Genomic DNA, 26,001 nt, shown 5'->3' with positions numbered 1-26,001 from the left:
TTGTATTAGAAGGTGTGGGGAGACAGACTTGGGGGCCACTAGAGGCTTATCACAAATACCCAGAGGTGATCCGCAGGGATGCTGCTCCCCACAATCCTGCAGCCCCACGCAGCGTGCTGGTCCAAAGTCCCGCCTTGCAGCGCTCTCAGGACAGGTTGTCAGGCGTGTCCAACCCTTCATGACCCCTCTCTGGGGGTTTTGGCAAAGATACTGGAGGGATTTGCCATTTCCTTCTTACTCATTTGACAGAGGTGGAAACTGAGGTCCATGAGGTTAAGTGACTTGCCCAGAGCTAGTAAGCAATCTAAAAGCCTCTAAAGCCCTTTTCAAAGGAGAGATTTTAATATCCCAAACGAAGCCTGGAAGGAAACATAAAGGCAGTGCCCATTAGACTTTTCTCCAGGGATCAGTCTTGTGCAAAGCACTTTGGGGAAGGAAAGGAGCTGGAAGAAATTGGGGATTTAAAAATTTGTGACCAGAGAGATACGACTTATCTTATCTCTGAGAGAGGTCTGCTCGAGTGGAGGCACCCAAAGAAACTGGGGATTATGTACTCAAACCTCTTAAACTAGCCTAAGAGCTACTTATCTTTTTGCAGCTCTACGGGAAGATATGCTGGCAGTATGGGAGGTCTCTGCTAAACACACCATTTCTCTAAGCACCACTAGGCAGAATTTACTTAGGCTCCTGTTAGCTTATGGAGGTAGCCCAACTCTAACTCTGCCTGCCCCAAGAGTTGGCGGTGTTGATTAATATCTGGTCTAATATTGTAGGAAAACCACCTGATTTGAAGTCTATGTGGGAGTTCAAAGTGCATCTCTATTACTACTTGTATGGCCACGGACAAACACTTAACCTCTTTGGGCCTCAGATTCCATCTTTAAAATGAAACAGTAGAACCAGTTGATTCTATGAGCTTTTTAAGGTCTCTTCTAGCATTAATAGAGTTCGAATTCAGCTTGCCCACCTATACTCTGTAAAGGAGATATCATCAGTCTCCTAAGAGGAGGTAGGATGGAAGCCAAATGAGGTTGGGTGGTCCCTGGGGGAGATCAACTGGAGTTCTTAAAAGCAACAAAGGGTGGGAAGCAGCACTTTATTAATCATTATTGTTACTCATTGTTGTGATTTCTAAAACCACAGGTAAATTAAGGCATTTTCTCTGGCTGTCTCCCGTCCTTGGAATGCTATCCTTCCTCCGCTTCACCTACTGACTTCTCGGACTTCTCAACTAAAATTCCATCTTTTTTTTCCTATTTTTAAAATATATTTATTTTTAGTTTACAACATTCAGTCCCACAAGCTTTTGAGTTTTAAATTTTCTCCCCCTCCATACGCTCCCCAAGATGGCATGCAATCTGATATAGGCTGTCCATATACATTCATATTAGACATATTTTCATTTTAGTTATATTGTAAAGAAGAATTATAACCAACGGAATGAACCATGAGAAAGAAGAAACAAAACAAAAGAGAGACAGCAAATAGTCTGCTTCCATCTGCATTCAAATGCCACAATTCTTTCTCTGGATGTGGATAATATTTTCCATCATGAGCCTTATGGAGTTGTCCTAGAACCTTGCCTTGCAAGAGCCAAGTCTATCAAAATTAGCCTTCACACAATGTAGCTATAACTGTATACAGTGTTATCCTCTTTCCACTCCCCTCATTCAGCTAATGTTCCATCTTTTATAAGGAGGTTTTCTCAACCTCAATTCTAGTACCTTCTTTCTGGTAATTATTTCTTATTTGTCCCATATATAGCTTCTTTGTATATATTTGTTTACATGTCTCCTTAGAAGATTCTTGAGGGTAGAAGCTGTCGTTTGCCTTTTTGCATCCCCAATGCTTAGCATAGTGCCTGACATATTATAGGTGCTTAGTAAATGTTGATTGATTGTAAATTGGGAAGTGAGGAAAAAGAGTTCTCTAAAGTAGGCATTCTTAAGCTGGAGTCTGAAGTTTTGTCTGTTTTTACTATTTTGAAATTTGTATTTCAAAATAATGGGTTTTATTTGCAATCCCTATGTATTTTATTTTATGCATTTAAAAACATTATTCTGAGAAGGGGTCCATAGGCTTCACTAGATTGCCACACACAAAAAGTTAAGAACCTCTGCTTTATAAAGAAAAAAACTTATGAGGAAGCATCCTGTCCCAGTTTCCTGATTATCTCAGTTGTAAAATCCCTGTTCATGACTTTTTTGAGGGGACCATTTTTCTAAATTGCAAAGGGAGAGAAAACAGTTTAGAATCAGTAAAAGTGCTTTGCAATTTCCCAAATAGAATCCAGTTTGATTTCTTCCTCCTATCCAATTCTGGGTTTAGGCAATTGTTTATGTCCAGTGTCTATCACAAAAAAAAAAAAAAAGATGGATTAATTCCATGTGCCATCTCTCCAGTTAAGTATCATGATCTTGATCTGTGCAATATACATGCTTCATCCATGTCTGTGTGGACTGCTAAGACAATCTTTTAAGAAGCTATTGAGTATCTTGGTTCATTCATTCAACAAAGAATTTATCAAATACCTATGAACTGCCCCCACTACATTATATGAGTCCCTTCCCTCAGGCAACTTACAGGCTATTAGAGAGAAACATGGGTCTTTTCTCAGGCTTCATGCTTCTTGACCTCTCTGTAAACTTTGAGCCTGTGTTTACCTTCTTCTCCTTTTCTGGGATACTTTCTTCTGGTACTCCTCCTTCCTAATTGACCACCCCTTTTGCTCTTCTTTGCTGGAGCTTCATCCAAATCATACCCACTTACCACAGATGTGCCATAGCTATCTGTCCTGGGCCCTCTTCCTCTTCTTTTACTTGGTGATTTTGTTAGTTTCCATGGATACAATGATTATTTCTATGCTGGTGATTAAGAAAAATCTACTTTATCCCACATTAACCTCTCTTCTGACCTCCAGTCTTACATCTCCAGCTGCCTATTATTGGACATCTCAAACTGGACATCCCATAGATATCATAAACTCAGCATGTCCAAAACCGAACTCATTATCTTTACCTCCAAACTGAATCCTCTTCCTAACTTTCCTTGTGCTTTGTAGAGTGTCACTAGTCTTCCAGTCACTTAGGAAGAAGGATTGGTCCAAATCTGAGAGGAATTTGCCTGTATTACAACCCTGAGGGGAGCAGTTGTACCATCTGGCAGTTTCCTTTTTAAAATAATTATTATTGTTATCCAGGTGCTAGGTTCAGCTGTTTACATGCTGTCAAAAGAGTACAAGTGATGTCGCTGTTTTTCAATTTCAGTGCCCTGGGCCAAACTTGATTTTCCACACCTTGGTTATAACACTGCCTTGTGCTGTTTCACTTTGTTTTTTATTAACGTCTGATAAAGTAACAAATGGCATACTTATCAAATTTTCAGATGACAAAGTTAGAAAGAATAACTAACATATTGGAGGACAGGTTTGAGAAAGATCTCTTTAGTATAGAACTGTTGTGGTTTCATGATAATGTTGTGGTAGAACTATCTCAAAGAATTCAGTCAGACCATCTCTAATCCAAGCATAGACATTTCTTGAGATTGATGCTTCCTAGGAAGCCCAAGAGGGCCCAACAACTTCAGAGAAAGCAAGATGGATTTTTATAGGGTGAAGATGCGATTACGTAACAAATTATGAATATTAAGAAGACAGGAGGAGTTTGTTAAGGATTAGGTTATAGGGGAGGAGTCCCAGCCACGGTCGAATTGTGTATGCAAATACCTACAATGCATACAGAAAAATCCATGGCAGGGTATGAATGTATGATAATGACATAATGGGCCTCTCTATGTCATAGGTTCACCGAAAGGATAGATTTTGCTGTTACCGAGCAGGTGCTTACTTAGAGAAAGTTCCTTCTGTTGTTTTGGGGTCCACATCCTGCATGGGCATCCTGGTGGTGCTGCTTTCTGATTGGCCAAGGATGGTCCTGTCTGAGACTAGATGGATGTGGTTGTGGTTGAGTGCATGAATACACCTGCTGTTTCTGTGGGAAGTATGAGGAATGGGTCTGGAAGCAGTGACTGGCTAGAGACAGTGACTGGGATCTCATCTCAGGGACACTGCTGCTGTTCTGTGAGACATAGGAGTTCATGGACACACCTGTTCTAGTGAGCAGTGAGGCATATATAAAGAAGTTCGGATATTGAGTTAGGGATGGGGGAGTGGTGAAGTAGGGGTAATGGGACTGTAAGGAAGTTAGAATATTGGGGGTGGGGGCAGCTTTATTAGGATTCCATCCAAACTGACAACTTACTCCTCTACTCAGTTCTCTGGAAAAACAAATGAAACTTGTGAACCATCCTTCACTTAACAGCAATTTCTTCATGCCTTGTAGCTTCCTTTATAGCAAGAATGTAATCACCTCCCTGATGTCATGGTCCTCTTGGAGAATGAGGGACAAACAATGACAAATTTTGATCCCTGAAACTTTTTTTTTCCCTTAAGCACCTGACAACGCCCAATCACTCTGGCCCTCATTGACTAGAGAATGATAGGTCCCAGGCCACTCCCTACTTGGTCATTGTTTGGATCCTGATGGTCTCAGAGTGAACGTAGACAGCAGTGAGGAGTCAGACAAGAACAACAAAGTTTTCAGATCAGCGTTACAAACATTAATCTGTTGGTTCTCTAAATGTGTGATCTTGTCTAATGAGTCAATATATTGAAACAACTGACTTGCATTTATACTGACACTATTGCTTGCTATTGTTTCTCCTTGGTTCTTGAAGAGGATCATGACTCCAGGAAAATGATGCTACCACAGGCAAGTGAATTGGATATAGGGAGGGAGGGCTGTGCCAAGTCACCAGCCTCACTTTCTTCTCCAGAGCCATCTATAGATCAGGATGACTAGAGATGGCCCTAGATGCAGTAGAGACTTTGGCCTTTCTAAGCTAAGGTCTTTAACAGGTCTCAGTTTGACTGAGGCAATGCCTGTTCACTGATAAAGAAATGAGGCAGAGAATGGGCTCTTTACCTCATCAAAAAAAAAAAAAAAAAACCCAAACAAACCCCAGATCCCAGTCTGGAAGGGAAATGAACAAAATTGTTTGGTAATTCAAACATTCTTTCACCTTGTCATTTTTTAGGGCTAGGGTGAAAACTGATCTTTTCCAATCCTGTGGCTACTGTTGAGTTTTTCAAATTTGCCAACATACTGAATGGAACACTTTAACAGCATCATCTCTTAGAATTTTAAATAATTCAACTGAAATTCCATCACCCTTACTAGTATTCCTGTTAGCAATTCTTCTCCTTCTCCAAGATGTCTGGCTCTAGATCAGTAACCATACCATTATCACTGAGGTTAAAGATCTTTCTTGAATACTCCTTCTGTATATTCTTGCCACCTCTTTTTTTTATCTCTTCTACTTCTCATAAGTCCCTACCATTTTTATTTTTTTACCATATCCATTTTTGCATGAAACATTCCCTTGATATATCTACTTTTCTTGAAGACATCTCTTGTCTTTTCCATTTTATTGTTTTCTTCTATTTCTTTGCATTGTTCATTTAAGAAAACCTTATCTGTCCTTGGTATTCTCTGGAATTCTGCATTCAGTTGGACATATCTTTCCTTTTCTCTTTTACCTTTCACTTTCCATCTTTCCTCAGCTATTTGTAAAGCCTTATTAGACAGATATTTTGCTTTCTTGCTTTTCTTTTTCTCTGGGATATTTTTGTCCCTGCCCCTGTACAATATTGTGATCCTCTGTCCATAGTTCTTTAGGCACTCTTTCTACCAGCTCTAATCCCTTAAATCTATTCATCACCTCTACTTCGTATTCTTAAAATATATTGCTTAGGTCATACCTATGGGGTCTGATGGTTTACCCTACTTTCTTCAATTTAAGTTTAAATTTTGCAACAAGAATCTCACGATCTAAGTCACAGTGAGCTCTAAGTCATGTTTTAATTGACTATAGAGTTTCTCCACCTTTAGCTGCAAAGTATATAATCAGTCGGATTTCAATATTGACCATCTGTGTTGTCCATGTGTAGAATCACCTTTTGGATTGTTGTAAAAAAGTGTTTGCTCTGACCAGTGAGTTATCTTGACAAAACTCTGTTAGTCTCCGTCCCACTTCATTTGTACTCCAAGACCAAACTTACCTGTTATTCCAGTTATCTTTTGATTTTGTGCTTAAGCATTCCAATCCCCTGTGATGTAGGTGACATCTTTTTTGGTTGTTGTTTTTAGAAGATGTTGTAGGTCTTCAGAGAACTGAGCAGTTTTGGCCTCTTTGGAATCAGTGGCTGGAACATAGACTTGTAGATCTGAAAACTACGTGATGCTTAACCCACTTGATCCCTTTCTCATGCTCCCATCACCATCATCACAGAAATGGAAGGGGGCCACATATTAGTCAGGACTATTTTGCATTTTTACCTCTTTGGTGCCTGGGTCACCATGGCCAAAGAATTCATCACTTTATGGCCAAACTTCTGGTAATGTCTCCTCATACTTTGCTGTTCCTCATGGAGCAGACACAATCTGTTATCCAAATCATACTCAAAGTTTTTCCTGGTTGTTTGAATATGCCAATGCTTATGCTACCTGACATAGTCTTCAAGAACCCAGTGTTACCTCCATACCATGATGCAGCATCACACTATGATTTCTGTAGAAGAATGCGGAGACATAAAAAATAAGAAATATTATTTGCTTTAGATCTCACTATCTGTTAAGTCCAGTAGGTATTTAGGGAGACTACTTGAGATAGGTTGTGATCCCCAATCAGATACTGTACATGGTTCACGAGAGGACTGATATTGTCTGTGGGTAAATAGAACAGAAAGTATTGTGATGAGGTCTCTCTATGCTTTAAGCATTTTTTCTCTGGGGAGTACATAATAGGGAATCTGTGTGAAAAAATGTTGTTGCATATTTTCTTCCAGTTGAGGAGGGAAACGAGAGGAGGGGGGGAAAAGCACAATTCAAGGAGAAGAAAGAAAGTTAGAGATGGCTGGGTGAGGAGTTTAATTACCCTGGCCATCTAAGACCCTGTCATACTGTTGCCCCCTGAGACTTTACCTTGAGCCTAGACTGTAGAGGACTTGACCAGAAGTCTGGTAAAGCAGAGGAAGGCAGTGGAGTTAGACTGAGGAAGCTGCCTGATCAAACTGCCAATCCAGAAACATATGGCTGAGATAAAATTGCCAGTAGAATCCTTGTGTATATGTGAGTGCCCATGTTTTTGTGAAGGAAAGAAAGGAAACTAGCAATGTTGTGCCTTTCTAGTTGAAAATAGGTAAGTCTTTAAGAATTACACATAAACAGCCCACTCTAATGCATTCTCTCTTCTCACTGAGGCTCAAGTCACTCTATTTTGTCCCAAATAATAAATATGTGCCTGAGGAAGATAGCATATAACTTCAGGTATGATTTAAAAAAAATTCCACTTTCAAAATAAATAAAATAGAAGGTATTTAAATTGCTAAAATATTTCTGAATCTATTAAATAACAGTTCTTATACAGGTTAACTGTGGATTATTTAAGCAAATAAGTTCAAAATCTACTTAGGGCAGGCATTCTTAACCTTTCTGTTTCAAGGACTTGGGTAGTGATCTGGTAGAATCCTGGTCCCCTTTCTCAGTATAATGTTTTTAAATGCACAAAATGAAATACATATGATTATGAAGGAAACAAACCATATTGAAATAAAGTTAACAAAATATTTAAAAGAAAAGAAAGCAACTTCATGGACCCCAGGTTAAGAACTCCTGACTGGGGTCATGAGCTTTTCTAATTGTTGAAGAGAATGGATTTTGCCTCTCTTCCAATTAACTGCCCACTTTTTCATTGAATTCCACACCTGTGAAATGGCCCACTATACTTGGATAGAATTCCAAATAAATTTTATGATCCATGAGGAACTGTGTCATTTTTCATCTTTGCATCTTGAGCATGTAACACTCATAGTAAATGCCTGAATAAATGCTGTCGATTCATCTTAGTATCCTAAAGAACTGGAACAGTGTCTTGTCCACTGTAGGCGGTCAATAACTATTGATGACAACGATGTCCCAGAAGAGGTTTTGTATGAATGGCCACTATGTTCACCAGTGGATCTCCCACTGTTTATGAGGAGTGTATGTGTTCTCAGTGTTTCCATTCACTATACTATCCACTTATATAACCAAGCTAGATCATCTAGTAGTAAAGTTAAATAGAATTAACAATGATAAGCAATAGAAGTTCATATCTCTGTCATTTACACAAGTCATTTAACTTCTTTAGGTCTTGATTTCTTCATCTGTAAGATGACAAAGTGTTTAAGGTCATGTCTAGCTCTTTGGGTTGGATTCTGTGATCCTTCAGACTCACTTTTACGTCAATTGAAGCAGAAGCATATTAGAGCCAGCTGATACTTTGACAAACAATTGTTAAATGATCAGTGCGAGCCCTTACAACTCAGAAATCAGCAAATACTACAAATCAGGACTTGATTTCATGTTCTGTCTAGACATAAGAAAGTGATGGAGAAAATATTAATAATGTTAATAATGTTAACAATGTCCATAAATATTAATGATGCAAATTAAACTTTAAAGTGTCATGCACACTTCTTTTTCCTTAGAAGACTGGTAGTTAAACATTTACCAGCACACAGTAAACAGGTTTTGCCAACACAATAGACGTCTATGTCAATTTTCACTGAATATTCTGCCATGTAAGCAGGTCAGATTTTTGTGAAAAGCAATCCCTGTAGCTTCTATCTCTTGGACTAATCATCTTTTTTATCTTTTCTCATAGTTTTTCCTTCCTTCTTATCTCTTTAAAACCTGACTAAAAGTATGTCTTTTCTACCTGACCCTTTCCTTAAGTTTTCCTTCATCATTTACTTGCATGACACTCAGTGTATGTAACAAACGCTGATTTGCAGGTCATTGTGGTGGGTACCACTGGAAAGGCTTTTGAGGAGCACATTCTTCTGGATCTTAAAGAACAAAAAAAAGGAACTAGTTTGCACAATCTATTTCTCATGTTTTTTTACTCTACATAAGACAGAACCTGTTATCTTACTGAATTTGAGACTATTTCCTTTTTATTTTGCTTTCTCAGCATTTCATAATTTGGCTGACTGTGCCACACCTATTTCTAATAATAGCATCCAGCATTTATATAGCATTTTAAGGTTTGCAAAGTACTTCACAAATCTTATCTCTTTTGATCCTCATAACTCTGGGAGGCATATGCTATCATTATCCCCATTATATAGATAAGGAAACAGGTGGAGAGAGGATAAGTGACTTACACACAGTGTAAATAGGATTAAAACTCAGGTCTTCCTGACTCCAAGTGCAGTCCTCTTTCCACTAGCTATCTAGGTTTTAAGGGTTTGACATAATAAATACAGTAGAGAAAAGCTGTAAGGAGGTCAGAGGCTTGTGCCTGGACTTTTGGGGAATTCTCAGTGAATAAAGTTTTGGAGAGATACCTAGAAAAGACACGTTTTAATGTGACTATCTCCCTAAAAAGATGCTAGAGGTGATCACCTATACTCCACACTTTTTGGATGCTGTGACCATTTTCTCCTTAGGCTTATAGTCTAGGAAATGCGGAAGATAAAAGTGGAGAAGAGTTGGGTGTATCCTAGTTTTAGAGCTAAGATGACTTAATCAAACCTCAGTATCATGATTTAGCAATGATAATTATAAAATAAAATAGTCTAGAATTTTCTGACAAACTCATCAAACAAAAAAAGTAGACTTTACATGTTTTTTAAAATGCCTATGAAGAAGCAGAGACTCATCTATCCTCTGTACGTTACAAATGCCCAAACCAACAAATCCTGAAATTGAAGACCATTAGTTAAGTTGGACTTGTCTCTCTCTATTGCATAGAACAGATGACCAGACTCATACAATTCACTTTGCAAGTCATGGCATCATGTTCCTGATGTCAAGGTCCTCTTCAATAATAAAGGACAAATCACATACAATACAAGGCCAGATGACACTTGGAATCAGAAGACACAAAAATTTAGGAGGTAAGAACTTAAAGGACTATATATATTAAAATAGGTCAAGAAAAATTATTTTGTGATAAACAATAAAACTCCATTAAAATGATGATGTCAAGGCAAATTCATGCTACATACAGGGGTTTTTTTTTTTTTGTATTAGTATAGATTTACTCTGTGCTACATGATCTGACACCATGAATGACTGAATTTGTAGCGTATATAAGGGCGAGATTTTATTTTCATTATGGGCATGAAGAATTTTTCCCCCTTAAAACTGATTGTTTGGAAATGTAAACCTGTACTTAGAATCATTTATTTAGAGCTAGAAGGGGCCTGGAAGGTCATCTAATCTAACCCTCTTTTTACAACTGAGAAAACTGAGGCACAAAGGAATTAGGTGACTTGTCCAAGATCATACAAGTAAGAAGTGACAGTGAGAATTTGAACCCAGATTCTCTGAGTCTAGAACCAGTGCTCTTTCCACCATACCAGGCTACTCTCAATGAATTAGACTTATTTTTCATTACCTTTGTTTTTGATGAATAAAAAATGAGATCTATTATGAATTTGCTTTTCTAGGACTGAGTATTGTACAAAATCATTTTTATTTTGTAAGCAACAAAGGTGATACCTGCCTTCATGATTCATTCCTGTCATCCAGCACATAAGTTCACCTCTCACCCACCTCACCCCCCACATACACTCACAAACTCTAAAAAGAAATGATTTTTTTTTCCAACGTAGTGTTCTGGATTAGTCATTTCTGAGATATGATTCCTTCATAAGATTCATTGTAGACAATGCTACTTCCCAACATTACCTCTCAGACAGAACAGTTGTATCTCTGCTAGTATATAAAATATCCTTTATATATAGTACATAGTAGTAGTATAGTAGTATGCTGTCTGAAATATTTAGTACATAAAACAAAATCTTTAAGCAGACAGAAAGGGAAATGCCCTTGCAACACATTTAATTTCTATCTTTGGTGTTAAGATAATTTTTCTAGATAAATTGTTTTTGATTCTGGAGTGTTAGAAAGTCTGGAGATATGTCACCATTTCTCCATATATTTATTTAACACAGTGTTCCAACAGAGAGCTTCAATTTGGAAGACAGAGGCAGAAGACCAGGACTGCGATCCTAACACATAATCAGATCGGAGCTAAGAGCCTGAAAGTCTCATACTCCTGAGTCCTAGTTAGAAACTGCACAAAGATAAGGAAATGAATCGTGTTTCTAGTGTTCTCCAGTGTGGCCACTATAGTAAGGGCCTGCAGAGATCCTATTATTCAACACACATGCACCAACACACATGCACAAACACACATACAACACACACACACACACACACACAACACCCCAAACTTTCATTTAACAGAGTTTGCCTTTCTATGAATTTTAGATTTCTCTAGACTGGATCCTGCAAGTTAATAGTTTCTCTCTCAAAAAAGCTATGGGATTTAAAAAAACAATGAACATTATCAAACCCATAAAATGTAAAATGAAAATGCTAAGCTCCATTGTAACCTTAAGGTTTTTCTTTTTTAAAGTGGTCACAGTTGTGAAGAAGCCTTAAATAAAATTTCATGCTCAAAATGAAACAGTAGTTTGCCAAGGAAGATTAGTTAATTCAGCTGCATTGCTTTAGACTTTAGATTGCATGCTAGATAGGGACTGAATTTGAATCATGCTCCTACTTGGGTACATTGGAAAGTTTTTCAGATAAATCCTTGGAATTCATCTCACTCTTGAAGAGTTTTCTTAATCTTTTTCATTCTAGTTGTTTTACTTATGTGGATAGACAGAAAGAAACACTCCTCCAGGGCCTATAGGGCAATTTAAACATAAAATAACACAATGGATTGATTTAATCAACTGCTTTCGTGGCAGCCTCACTTTGGGGGAAATAAACAACCATTCATAAACATCACCTAGATTTACTGCTTCAATCGGAAGATTTCATAACCGATTCTGGCCTCTGCAGTGAAAGACCTACCAAAGTCTTAACAATGAAACACTTCTGGGTTTTGTTGTAAGTGTTGTTGTCATTAAAAGGCTTACAGATTCCGCTAGTGGAGAGCTTGAAGTGGGAACAAAGGAAGGACACAAGAAACCCCAGCAGGGAAGCAATTCGTTTCTGATTCTGCAACCAAGAGGTAAACTTTCCTAAGGAAAAGTGATTTTGGTGCCTTCACACTCTCTCTCTCTCTCTCTGTCTCTCTGTCTCTGTCTCTGTCTGTCTCTCTGTTTCTCTGTCTCTGTCTCTCTCTCTGTCTTTGTCTCTGTCTCTCTCTTTCTCTCTCTCTGTCTCTGTCTCTGTCTCTCTCTCTCTCTCTCTCTCTCTCTCTCTCTCTCTCTCTCTCTCTCTCTCTCTCTCTCTCTCTCTCTCTCTCTCCCCACCCCCACCCCCCAATCCAGTTAAGGTACCTATGCTTTCTTTAAGTCTCCATGACCGAGTTAGATGAGTTAAGGTGAGTTATATCTGGAAAGCCCATTCCTAGATAATGCAGAAAGGAGGACACAGATAGCATTTTGATTTTCCCTTAACATCAACGCATTAAGGAAGTAGCCTAGCACAGAAGAGAGAGGTCAGACTCGGGAGTCAGATAATACCTGAGTTCATACAATGTGACCTTGGGCAAAGCCCCTAACTTTTCAGCGCATTAGGCGACTCTCTAAAACCAACGAATTGCCGATCTGCACCATTGGAGTGGTTTTTCGCGACTGGAAGATCCCCACTCTTGAAATCACAAGTTCCAGTTAAACAAGGGGATGGGTTGGGGAGATTAGTTTCAACGTTGGTTTGTATTAACCCCTAGGCAACTGAACTTTCTACGGGGTTGTTTGTAAAGGTTTGACCAGATCGGGCCTGCCCAGAAGACGAGTTCCTGAGACGATTTGGGACTGCAAAAGTGCCCGGAGCTCCAGGTTTTCTGGTGAAACAGAATCTTTCCCCCCAGATTTCCTGTCACCGCTTCTTATCTAGAGCATGAGCGGCGACTACCCCTTTGAGTGACAGTCTAGGGGGAAAGGGAACAGGGAAGACGGGGTTTGGGATGCGCATCTACAACTTTTAACAGTACCTTCCAATATGTACACGAGTAAGACCGAGCATTTCAGTGGGAGAGGGAGAAAATGTCATCTAGGGCTGGACTAAGTGTGGGGCTAAGTGGAGATCCTGGAATCTCCAACTTTGTGCACCTCTAGGGGCTCCTGGCTCACTTTGGTTTAAAAGCGCACACACGTTCCCCTGAGCCAGTCGCCTTTTACCTGGTGCGCAAAGGCACAGGTGAAAGGTTCTCTCACTGCGCCTACTACATTCGCACGACCTTTCGGTTTTTCCTTCTCCCAGCTCTCCAACTTTGCTCAACCAGTAAGAGATAGGAGACTGGCGCCAACGGACACACATACCACACACATACACACACACACACACACACACTACATCACGCATACACTGTAGCACGCACAAAAACACACGCACAAGCACACCTGAGAAGCTCACATTCTCCTTCCCCTCTTTCTTTCACCCACCATCACTGCCGCCACCGCCTCACTATCGAGTCCTCTGACTCAATCCCTTCTGTGCCCAGATCGGAAAGGATGATCACCCAGACTGAACCCCAAGTCTCAAGTCTTCCCCAATAAGGCGCTGCTTCCCAGCGCCTTTTCCTAACGGATGGGGTGTCTTCCCGCCTTTTAGGGGAACAAGAGACGGTCTGAGAAAGTGGAAAACCAGTAAGGTGTAGGAAAGCGGAACAGGCGCTTCCTCGACAGGCTTGACCTCCACGGGTTTCCACTGCAGAGAAGGAACCTGCAGCTCGGGACAGTTCCTTCTCTGGAGCTCACAGTCCTTCTCGGGATCGTGGCTGTCAGCAGACAGCTCTGCCCGAGGAGAGCAAGGAAGGAGGATCCCAGCATGGATTGGGGGCTGTGGGGTGCGCTGATGGAAGGGCTCGAGATTCACTAGAGGAAAGCTCTCCTTGTGGGGTCTGCGTCCAAGCAGGACCTGGAACTGGCATCTGTCGGGTTAAACTCACCTGTTCCGAAGCGTCCTTTTATTTTCTCTTCTCTTTGTGACCTGGGGGTTTTGTAAGTCTTCCTGAGTCGCTGGGACTGCCCCAGGGGCTGATTCCGCGCCCCCCGACCCCCCCTGGGGCGGCACACCCGGCTAGCTTGGGAGCTGCGACTGTGTCTGCGCGGCTGGATTGGCCCCCGAGTCCATGGAGGGCGCGCCGAGTGCCTCAGCATCTCGGCGTCTCCCATTTAAATGTCCGCCGGCTGCACGCCGCGCTCCTGGGCCTCGCCACATCATTGGCCAGGCGCCGCCCGGCCCGGCCCGCTATTCCGCCCCCTTTTCCCGTTACTGAGTCCCCCTCCTTTCTTCTCTCCCCATACAGCCCCCCTCCCCGGCTCCCAGCGGGGACCCCTACCAGACTGAACCCGCCTCCTTTTCTCCTCCCTCCCCAAAGCCCCCTCCCTCTACCTGGGCCAGCGGGGAGAGGTCACCCCAGGGGACCGCTCCTGGAATGCACAGCAAATCACATTTTCCGCTCCCGTTAGAAGGGGAAGATCGGTAGGAAATCCCCCAGCCTTCCCACCCCCCTCATTTTCTCCTCCCCTGGCCCCAGAGCTTTGCCTTTCTCTCCTTCTGAGGTTTCTTTCATTGCCCTGTGGCTCCCTACATCCCTGTCGCTCGCGATCTCCTGATAGAGGAAATCGGTGTCACGACAGAGGATGCGGTCATTTTCGTCCAACTTAAGATCGATCAGAGAAAGCGGGACCCTGAGGGCTCGGGGATCCCAGGGGGTTGATTCTAGGCCCCCAGATTTGAAATGGACCTCAAAGACCCTCTTAGGCACCAACAACTAACTCAAGTACCACGGACCTCTGAGCACTTAATCAACCTATCAACATTTCTTCTTCCATCCCCGAACTCTCCTTTCCAGGGTTTCTTTTAAATGCAGACTAGCTTTTTAAATGCAGACTAGGCTACAGATGTTTTGCGGTATCCTTCTGAAGTAAGGGAAAGTCGAGGAAAAAAAACCTGAAGAGACAAAACTTAGTTGACCCCACAGAGGAAAATATTTACTTATGGAGAATCAGGTAACTGAAGCAATCGGAGATAATTAAATCTCGAAAATCTAACTCGAGAAAAGTTAGATGCAGAAATACAATATTTAAAGAGTCTGTTAGGCTTTGGATGTATATGCTCACCCATATTATGATTATTCATCCAATTAATATATGAGACATGTCTAGGTACCCGAATATTGTGTTTGTGTGTGTGTGTGTGTTTGTTTAAATAGGAGTAAGGACTTTTCACATTTGCCTTCTTTGGCCATCCCATTCTCATGTCATACAGAAGAAAAAAAAATGCATCCATTTAGTCGGCTTAAAAAAAAAAGACTGTGGAAATTGTTTTGTGTGTATCTTCCATGACCCATAGGGGAAAACTGGCCAGTTTTCTTCATTTGCAATCAGCCTTGCCTGGATGTAGAAAACATTAAAAGTTATGCAAAATAACGTTTTCCAAGAAGCAAATCTGAATGTTAGCTTCATTTGTGACCATGAAATCTACTGAGAGAGAGAGAGAGAGAGAGAGAGAGAGAGAGAGAGAGAGAGAGAGAGAGAGTTTAAGAGCCAGTTTTCATGACATACAAAATCAGAAAAAGACAGTTTCCTTTTGGAAAATGAACTTGCTACTGATCTAAAGTCAGAGACAAAGATCCTAATGGTTTTAAATGACCTTACATGTATTTTCCAAATTCATTTCTTGGAATGAACAACTTCCACAAACATATGGACTATAACATCTGAATGGGTGCCTTATGTCAAACCACTTTAAAATCCAATAGCCATCTGAAGAGAGTGGTTAAAATAGACATACATGTAAAATATTAGGGTGTGACTATCTGACCAAGAATTACATTAGACAAAGCCTAAACTGGACTGTCCTGATTTAAATTTGTGGAGCCAAATTCTGTCACTGAATAAACTACTCTTCAGTGTTTCAGATGCCTAATCTCACTGGTGCCAGTGTTGTCTCCAACTGACAAAGATTATTATCCCTCACATTTTAATCTTTGTGATTTTTGTGTCTGGAAAAATCTATTATCTGGTGATCAGTCTTCCCTACCACCTTTGAGCATAATGCTCTTTATTCTCTTCTTTAAATGCATCCTATAAATATTGTGCACTTTGCTAGGACTAAAGAACTAGTTTATTACATCATGAGGTCTATAGTGGTGAGCTTCTCAGTATTTAGCTAGGTTAGTGTTACTCAAAAGTTGTTCTGCCCATGAAAGGCCCATTCTAGGATCCTTTCCAGCTCAGTAGAGACCTCCATAGTTTGTACTCAGTTCTCAATGGCTATAAATTAGGAACAAAGTGGACATGTTATGGCAATTCATTAACAGTAAGACTATGCCTAATTCCAGTGTCATTTTAAAATATTTTGATGCCTTTGTGTGTATGTGCATATGTGTGTGTGTGTGTGTGTGAGACAGACAGACAGAGACAGAGAGACTTTTCACAGAAGGGAAGGAAGGGAGGGAAGGAGAAAGGGAGGAAGATTTCATTTTTAGAGACTAGTAAACTTTTTAAGAATTTACTCTTCTTTATGCAATAATCAAACTAAGTAAATTGTGGAGCTCAGTAATGATAATAAGTGAGAACATTTATTCCCTTGAATTCAGCAAATATTTATCAAGTGCCTACTATGTGCAAGGCACTATGCTAAGTAATAGGTATAAAAAGACAAAAATGAAACAGACCCTGCCTTCAAAGAACTTATATTCCAATGTGGGGAGGAGTTTGCAACATGTATGTAGAGAAGTAAACAAAAAAAATTAGGCAAAGAAATATAAACTAATTCCAAGGGGGAAAGACTGCTAATATCTAGGGGACTTGGCAATAATATACAAAACTTCCATATGCATTGTTGCTCTAGCATCTTCCTCATGCGGTAAGGAAAACTATTTGGATAGTCATCAGTTTCATTTGTTTGCATGGTGAAGCAATAGAGGAAAGGACTTGGATTTGCTGAAACTGACTGAAGAAGTAGATTCTCACATGCAGTGGTCTATTGTAATGATGTGAAGGGCCATTAAAAACCTCTAAGGTTGTTGTCTTTGACCTTAGATTAGCAGGCTTCAGAGTCAGGAAGCTCCAGGTTCAACTCCTGCCTCTGGTACTAGTATATGACACTCCACAAGTAATAACCTCTCGGAGGTCCCCCACACCCGCAGTTTTCTAGGGTTTTAAATTTCTGAACAACTATCATTCTGGTTGGGTAGAGTGAGTTTCCTAACCAGATGAATGAAACCACCCCCACCCCCCAAATGTGTTTATAGTGCAAGCTATCTATGAATTCTGATATGGGTGGAAGATCCAATTGAATATGAGTTCTTCCAGGACAGGGATTGTTTTTCATTTTTGCATTTGTATCTATCCCTAGCCTAACCATAACTTGCTTGTAGTGGAAGCTTAATAAATGCTTGTGGAGTGGAGCTGAATTGAACTGAAGCATAGGAAACTAAACCAAAGTTGCTGGGGGTGAGGGTGGGAGTAGAATGGAAAGGTCAAACCAGTTTCTATTTTTAGTAGGTATAGAGTAGGGAGACAAGTGTACTAAGTGGGTTTGTACAAGGATAAAACGTTTCTTAACAACAACCACTTCACCATAACATTTTTTTTTTTTTCAAAATCATTGTTGGGCTACTACATAGATATTGTAGGAAGCTAGGTGACGGAGGATAGAGCCCTGGTCTCAGTCAGGAGGACTTGAGTTCAAATCTGCCTCAGATGCTTACTAGCTACGTGACCCTGAATAAGTCATTTAACCTTGTTTGCCTCAGTTACTCATCTGTAAACTGAACTAGAGAAGGAAATGGCAAATCACTCCAGTATCTCTGCCAAGAAAACCTCAAATGGAGTCACAGAGAGTCAGACACATGACTAAAATGACTCAACAACAATGAGTAGATATACATTGAAAACAGGATACATAAATCCTCATCTGAGTTTGACTACTAATTTGTTATCCTGATTGTATTTCCACAATACTTGAATTGTTTCTTTCTAGCTGCTTGCAATATTTTCTCTTTCACCTGGGAGTTCTGGAATTTGGCCACAATGTTCCTAGGAGTTTCTCTTTTTGGATCTCTTTCAGGCGGTGTTCTGTGGATTCCTTGAATATTTATTTTGCCCTCTGGTTCTAGAATCTCAGGGCAGTTTTCATTGATAATTTCATGAAAGATGATGTCTAGGCTCTTTTTCTGATCATGGCTTTCAAGTAGGCCCACAATTTTTAAATTGTCTCTCCTGGCTCTATTTTCCAGGTCAGTTGTTTTTCCAATGAGATATTTCACATTATCTTCCATTTTTTCATTCTTTTGGTTTTGTTTTGTGATTTCTTGGTTTCTCATAAAGTCATTAGCCTCCATCTGTTCCATTCTAATTTTGAAAGAACTATTTTCTTCAGTGAGCTTTTGAATCTCCTTTTCCATTTGGCTAATTCTGCTTTTGAAAGCATTCTTCTCCTCATTGGCTTTTTGAACCTCTTTTGCCAATTGAGTTAGGCTAGTTTTCAAGGTGTTATTTTCTTCAACATTTTTTTGGGTCTCCTTTAGCAGGGAGCTGATTTGCTGTTCATGCTTTGACTTCATGTCTCTCATTTCTCTTCCCAGCTTTTCCTCCACCTCTCTAACTTGATTTTCAAAATTCTTTTTGAGCTCTTCCATGGCCTGTGCCCATTGGGTGGGCTGGGACACAGAATCCTTGATTTCTGTGTCTTTGCCTGATGGTAAGCATTGCTCTTCCTCATCAGAAAGGAAGGGAGGAAATGCCTGTTCACCAAGAAAGTAACCTTCTATAGTCTTATTTCTTTTCCCTTTTCTGGGCATTTTCCCAGCCAGTGACTTGACCTCTGAATATTTTCCTCACACCCACCTCACCTCCTGATCCTCCCAGCCAGTGTTTGGGGTCTGAGATTCAAATGCTGCTTCCAGCCTCAGGGCTTTGGGTGGGGGCAGGGCTGCTATTCAGTGTGAGATTAAATTCAGATGCTCAGGTGAGGGCAGGGCTGCCTCTCAGGCTCAGTTCCCTCAGGGAGTTTATGCACAGACCTTCAACAATGGATCCAGGCTCCTGCCTGCTTGGAGAGCCCTGGTCTGCCGCTGCCCCTCAGCTTCTGTCTCCCGAGGGGGCCCGAGCCATGGGGGCACCCCACTCCCCCCTCGACCCACCAAAGGGTCTCTCTCACAGACCCCCGTCACCTGTGGGTGGAGGTACTTGTGCGGCCGCTGGAGATCCCGTCCCTGAAGCCTGCTCGGATCTGTTCCTCTCGGTGCCACGGCCACGGCAGGGCTGTACTCAGCTCCCAGTCCCGGCGCCCAGTCCGCAGCACGAAGGACCTTTTACGAGAGGTTTGCAGGTCTCTCCGGAACAGAAATCTCCCTCGCTCCAATGTTCTGTGGCCTCTGGGTGCAGAATTCGCCGTGAGTTACTTCTTTGTAGTTGTTCTATGGGTTGTGGGTTCGGAGCTATGTGTATGTGCGTCTTTCTACTACGCCATCTTGCTGATAACCTTGACTACTAATTTGAAAGTACATTTGCAACTGATCACCAAGAGGCGTGTTAGTTTGCTCTTGCTGGGCTTCTACCGTTTGGTTTGAGAATTGAATTACCTAGTAATGTCTATAGATCAGGTGTAAGAAGACCTTGAAATTTTTGTAGACATGGTGAACTGGAATACATCATTCCACTAATTTCTCTACCTAAAAGATGCCATCTGGAAGACATTGTTTATAAAGTATACCACACCTCTCAGCTTCAGTTTCCTCATCTATAAAATAAGAAATAATGGGTTGAAAAAGATGGTCTCTAAGGTCCCTGACTCTAAACCTGTGATTCTGTAATATCTCTCTCTCTCTCTCTCTCTCTCTCTCTCTTTCTCCTCCTCCTCCCCCCTTTCCACTCTCCCTCTGATGAGATCTTCAAATAGTATAGTCCTTCAGAGTTTCACAGTACCATATTCATTCAAAAATGACTAATAATACTTGCTATCTTTAATGCTTTAAAGTTTACAAAATGTTCCATTACAAAATTCCTTGATGTCATCATAATTAGCTATCATTCCATCTCCCCCTGAGCCTCATTTCTCCTAAACCTATTCTTTATCCTCAAGAGAACCTCTAGCCTCTCTACCCCTCCCTGTTCTCCCAGGCTCCATTCTGGCTTTGCTTTCCTCCTTTCCAAATATTGATTCTACAGATAACCAATTCAAATCCCTATTGTCCCTTCCTGTCAATTCCCTGCCCTCTGATCTATTGCACTCATACCTAAGCAAACTGTAACCTCAGATTACCCTTACCACCCGAGTCCACTCCTACTCAAGGACCACTGAAGGATGTTGGTGGAAGTCAAGAAACCACATTGTTTGAATCTATTACAACTTTACATAATTTAATCTCAACTGGGATTTCACTATATCAATATTATTCCTTTACACATCCTTAATAGCTTCTCCCATCCACCTCAGTGGTTGTTTCAGATTTTCTCTTCTCGCCTCAAAGCTCCCACAACACTCTTTCCCCTTTCCTCTTAGCATAGTACTTTCCCTTATATTTTGTTGAGAAAATATCTTAATAAAAGCTTATTGAATTGAAGTAAGAGGAGTGCATTGCGGAGGTTCACCAAAGATGACAAGGAACAATTATACTCATCAGAAGACATGAAAACTGTTTTATTTTTGTTCTGATTAGTCACATGTCTTTCTCCCACTATGGCTGAAAATTCTTTGCTTCTGTTCTACCATTTCATCTTTGGGATTTAAGATTTATGTATATATTTAGTGGCTTGGGATTTAAGATGTATGTATTAATTTTAGGATTGAAGGATACTAAACATTCTCTTCTGGGCATTATTTACTACTAGCTAGTATTAATATATTAGTGTATGTAAAATGTAGATACACAAAATAGATCAGTTCTGTAATCAGTTGCTTCATCCAAGAATTTCTTGCAATTAAATCCATTGAGTGCCTGCATAGACCTTGGCCTAAAGGGCCCAAGGTCTCCCACTGCATCCTGGGTCATCTCCAGTCATTCTGATGAATATCTGGTCATTGGATTCCGGTGGTTCTGGAGGAGAAGTGAGGCTGGTGCCCTGCACAGCCCTCCCTCACTCAAAACAAAGTCAAGTGCAAGTCATGTCATCACTTCTCTGATGGCATGGTCTTCTTTGGCAATGAAGGACAAACACAACAATCGAGAAAACAGAAGCCATTCACTCAAAACTCACTCTTCTTCCCGACTTTCCATCTCCATCTCCAAATGCTTTGACATTCTCCTCTTTTTCTTATTTTATTCTAGTCTCTAATGAATAGGGGACCTTTCCCCTCACCAAAGCCAATCCCTCAACTCTGGATTTTACCCTTTCTAGGCTTTTCTTTCTGAAAAAATCACTTCCACAATCAATCCACTTCCCTCTAAATTCAAATACCTTCCAATCTACCAGCTTCTTCCCTGCTACTTATAGATCTGCTCAGTTCTAATCCTTCCTTAAAAATACATGAGTTGACCTTACCATCCCTTCAAACCAACATCCTGTATCTTCCATCTCCCATACAAACTTCTAGAAAAAAAATGTCTATTCTTATTGTCTCCATTTCTTTTCATATACTCCTCAAACCCTTGCAATTTGACCTGATTTCTTTGCTCAGCTGAAACTGTGCTCTCCAAAGATTTTATATTTACAAAATCCAGTGATCTTTTCTCAGTCCTAATCATCTCTTCAACATTTAACATTATTGATGACTCCTTCTTCCTGGGAATCATTTTCTGGGTTTTCATAAGAAAACCTCATTCTTTTCCTACTTTCTCTTGATCTCCCATTGCTATATTTCCATCCATGTCCTGACTCCCTAACTGTGGGTGGGCTTCAACCTATATTCCCAGACTTATTACACATTATTCATATTCAAATTCCAGTCAAGATGGTCAACTTGCAATGCTTCACAGATAACATTTCATTTTTCATCCTTATACCTTTTTATAGATAGTCCAGCATTCCTGTAATTTATTCCCTTCCCACCTTCCCTTCATACACCTCCTACATCAGACTTTCTCTGATCATCCAAGATTATCTCAGGGTGCCATGCAACCATAAAATTGTCTGTCTTTCTTGCTTATGTAACTTTCTGGATCTAAAATTTTGGATTTGAAGATTATAGATCCAGAGCCAAAAGAGATTCCAGAAGCCATATCATCTAAATCTTTCACATTTTAAATGTGGAAACCAAGGCTCAGAAAGCTTAAATGATTTGCTTCAGAGTTAACAGAACTTATATAATACGTTATACCATAAGTTATGTTCTACATATAATAGAAGTATATAACAGAGCTAAATCTTGGTCCTCTGACTCCAGAGACAATGTTCTTTCTACTTACTCTCTGTGTGATCTTGGGAAAAATTCCTTAATTTCTCTGAGCCTTAGTTCCCTCATCTATAAAATGAGGGGGTTGGACTAGATGGTTTCTGAGGTTCCTTCCAGCTCTCGAGCTATGATCCTATGATTCATTTTGTGATATTACATCATAGTAATGGATTGGATTTGTTCTGGGGGAAGGGTCCCTAGCCCCCTGGCCCCTCAGCCTCCACCCAAATCATTCCATATTTTCTTTGTACATAACCCATATCCTTTCTCCCACTAGAGTGTTTGCTCCTTGAGGTCAAGGGCTCTTTCACTTTGTCACTGACTATTTAATGTTGACCACAGTGCCTATATATAACACATTACAATCAGCCAGTATTCATTAAAAGCAATGTTATATAATATATATTATAATTATAATATATCATATATATCAGTACTATGTATTTCATGTATATAATGTAAATTATTTCATTTAGGCATTGAAACAACTTTGTGTGCCATACACTACAAGTATTCCTTTCCTCATTTTACAGAAGAGGAGCTAGAGGGTCAGAGAGCCATTTGGCTGTTTTTTTATCCACACAGATCATAAGTAACTGAGGCAGAATCCAGTTTTTTCTCAATTCTAAGTCAAATATTCCATCAGCCTCTCCACACTGGCCCATCTTTACATGCATTATCTCGCTCATTTCTCACAGTAACATTGATATGGATGGTTCAAGTATTCCACCAAGAAACAGACTCCAAGAAGTCTTGTCAAGGTTACATGACTAATAAGTAGAGGGGGCCAGAACTTGAAACAGGTCTTCTGTCTCCAAACCAGCACATTTTCTCCTCTCCCATAGGACTTCACTTAAATGATGTGTGCTTTCTATTTAAAGAGGAAATTCCAAACACTTAATTATTCTGTGATTTCTTTCATTCTTTTTTTAAAAAAAATTAAACGTTTTTATTTAACATTTTGAATTCCAAATTCTCTCCCTCTCTCTCTCTCCTTCCACACCCCAGATAGTGAACAATCAGATGTAAGTTATGCATGTGCAGTTATGTAAAACATTTCCATAGTAGCCATTTTGTGTGTGTCCTTGGTTGCTGAAGACCATACCATCAGAGAAATAATGACATGACTTGCACTTGACTTTGTTTTGAGTGAGGGAGGGCTGTGCAGGCCACCAGCCTCACTTCTCCTCCAGAGCCATCTGAATCCAGTGACCAGATATTCATCAGGATGACTAGAGATGGCCCAGGATGAGGCAGTTGGGGTGAAGTGACTTGACCAAGGTCACACAGCTAGTGCGGGTCAAGTGTCTGAGGTGAGATTTGACTCCTGCACTGGTGCTCTATCCACTGCACCACCTAGCTGCTCCTCAAGCCATTTTGTACAAGAAGACTAGAATAAAAAGAAAGAAAGAAAGGGAAAAAATAGCCTGCTTCATTCTGTATTCAATCCATTTCAGTTCTCTCTCGGTGAATAGTATGCTTCTCCATTAGTCCTTTGGGATTGTCTTGGATCACTGTATTGCTGAGAGTAGTTAAGTCATTCACTGTTCTTTATTGGACAATATTGCTGTCACTGCATACAATGTACTTCTGGTTCTGTTCATTTCACTATGCATTAGTTCATGTAAGCCTTTCTAAGTTTTCCTGAAATCATCCTGCTCGTTATTTTGAACAGCACAATAATATTCCGTTACAATCATATAGCACGCTTGTTTGGCCATTCCCCAATTGATGAGCATCCCTTTGGTTTCCTTTTCTTAACCACCACAGAAAGTTGCTATAAATATTTTTGTGTGGATGGGTCGTTTACCCTTTCCTGGACATCTTTGATATCCTTCATTCTTAGGAGGATCTAGTCTAAAAACTGTCTGAGCCTCACCATCATTGTGGTTGCTGTTGGTAATAACAGGATTGTTTTATGTTATTATTCTAGGACCATAAAGATTAGTGTACCTGATCCTACTCGAAGGAGAGGAATGGAAAAATTGGGCAAGAAAATAAGGACACAAACTACATGCTGCCCAAAATCCTCTCATTGGTCAGATACATATCTAGAAAGGAAGATGGTATTTGCTTGTTTACATATTTTATATTTACACTTTTCATTACTACTATTGTAGAAGCCACCTTTAAGAAACCGTGACTTTCCAGAGATTAAATTAACTCCTTGACTTTGGGTCCAAGGAGTCCATGCTTAGATTTCAGAGAGTCTATGAACTTTTTTTTCATATTTTGATAACTGTATTTCAATTTAATTGGGTTTCTTTTTAAACCTGTGTGTTTTATTTTATGTATTCAAAAAGCATTATCCTGAGAAAGGGTCCATAAGTTTCACCAGATTGAGCCAGGGAACCACGACAGAAAAAAGGGTTAAGAACTACTGCCATACACATTTGTCTTTTTTGAATTTAGGGACCTCACAGACTGTGGTCATTCTCATTAAAGCTGGGCTGTGATTAATCATTTGTTTCTAGACCTAGTGATTCAATCCTCGCTCACAAAGAAGGTATTATCCAAAGAATCTGTCTCATTTTTGGTGTCTTGGTATGTCGCTGAGGAACAGCTTGTTCTAAGATGGGTAAACATAATTTATATTCTACTTCATTCTGTCTACAAAGGGCATTAAAAACATGATTAAAAAGGGAGTGTGTAAGAGGTAGAAAGAGACAGAGTCAAGAGACAGAAAAAGACTATGGAGAGGGGGGAGAAGATTCTTTCTACACTCTCTTGGCTGAAAGACTGGCTCATATGGAATATGATTTCTCTTTAAAAAAAGACAAAAATGTAAACTGTGGACTCCTTACTGCTTACATCGGAGGTATACGTGTGTGTGTTCTATCTAAACTAACCATTCATTTGCTAATGTTTGTAAGAGTTTTGTGAACTTTGGGATATATACTCAAGCAATGGTGCCCTTGGAGGTATGATCAAAAAGGGAAGGAATTTAGGGTAAGAGATAATAATTTAGAATCACGTCCATGAAATGTGAGGAAATTATCAAGATTTAAACTGAGTCACATTCTTTTTGATATAGATGATTATGTATGCACAAAGTTCAGAAAGTTCATCTATACCATATAATTTGGATCCAAACATTTTCCCCAGTCTCCATATATTCTACAGCACTTGTCTGTACATCAGAGAAGGAAACAAAATTGAGAATATTTTCAACAAAAGTATTGTTATTCTTAGGGAAAGAATTCTAGGTGATCAGAAGGGCATCTCCTGAAAAAAACAGCTTCCAAGTTTCCTATGTTGTTATTGTTGAGTAGTTTTTCCAGTCATGTTCCTATTTGGGGTTTTCTTGGCAAAGATGCTGAAATGATTTCCCATTTCCTTTTCTAGTTTGTATTACAGATGAAGAAACTGAGACAGAGTTAAGTGACTTGCTCAGGGTCACACAGCTAGTAAGTGTCTGAGGCCAGATTTGAATTCAGAAAGATAAGTCTTCCCGCCTCCAAGCCTGGTGCTCTATCCACTGCACCACCTAACTACCTCAGATTTCTTATAGATCCTCTCAAAGGCACTCCTTCATGCTACTGGAATGAAGGACCCTGGGAAGGGACTCTTCCCTTAGACCATA

General features: G+C 40.2%; 1 protein-coding gene across 8 annotated transcripts in view; it reads right to left on the bottom strand.

Moving 5' to 3' along the window:
* The window catches only part of LOC140513771 (TP53-binding protein 1-like), a 130,806-nt gene extending 116,561 nt beyond the window's left edge, over positions 1–14,245 (bottom strand). For all 8 annotated transcript variants that reach the window (XR_011970333.1, XR_011970332.1, XR_011970334.1 and 5 more), the window contains exon 1: positions 14,020–14,245. Coding sequence is in view for 5 of the 8 variants with exons in the window: in XM_072623741.1 (XP_072479842.1) it covers positions 14,020–14,245 (226 nt within the window). In the remaining 3 variants the exon portion in view is untranslated. The remainder of the gene's footprint in view (positions 1–14,019) is intronic.
* Positions 14,246–26,001: the final 11,756 nt, after the last annotated feature.

Source organism: Notamacropus eugenii, chromosome 7 (assembly GCF_028372415.1).
Source record: "Notamacropus eugenii isolate mMacEug1 chromosome 7, mMacEug1.pri_v2, whole genome shotgun sequence".
Lineage (NCBI taxonomy): Eukaryota > Metazoa > Chordata > Mammalia > Diprotodontia > Macropodidae > Notamacropus > Notamacropus eugenii.
The sequence above is the reverse complement of the archived record's forward strand: the minus strand, read 5'-3'. Positions and strand labels throughout refer to the sequence as shown.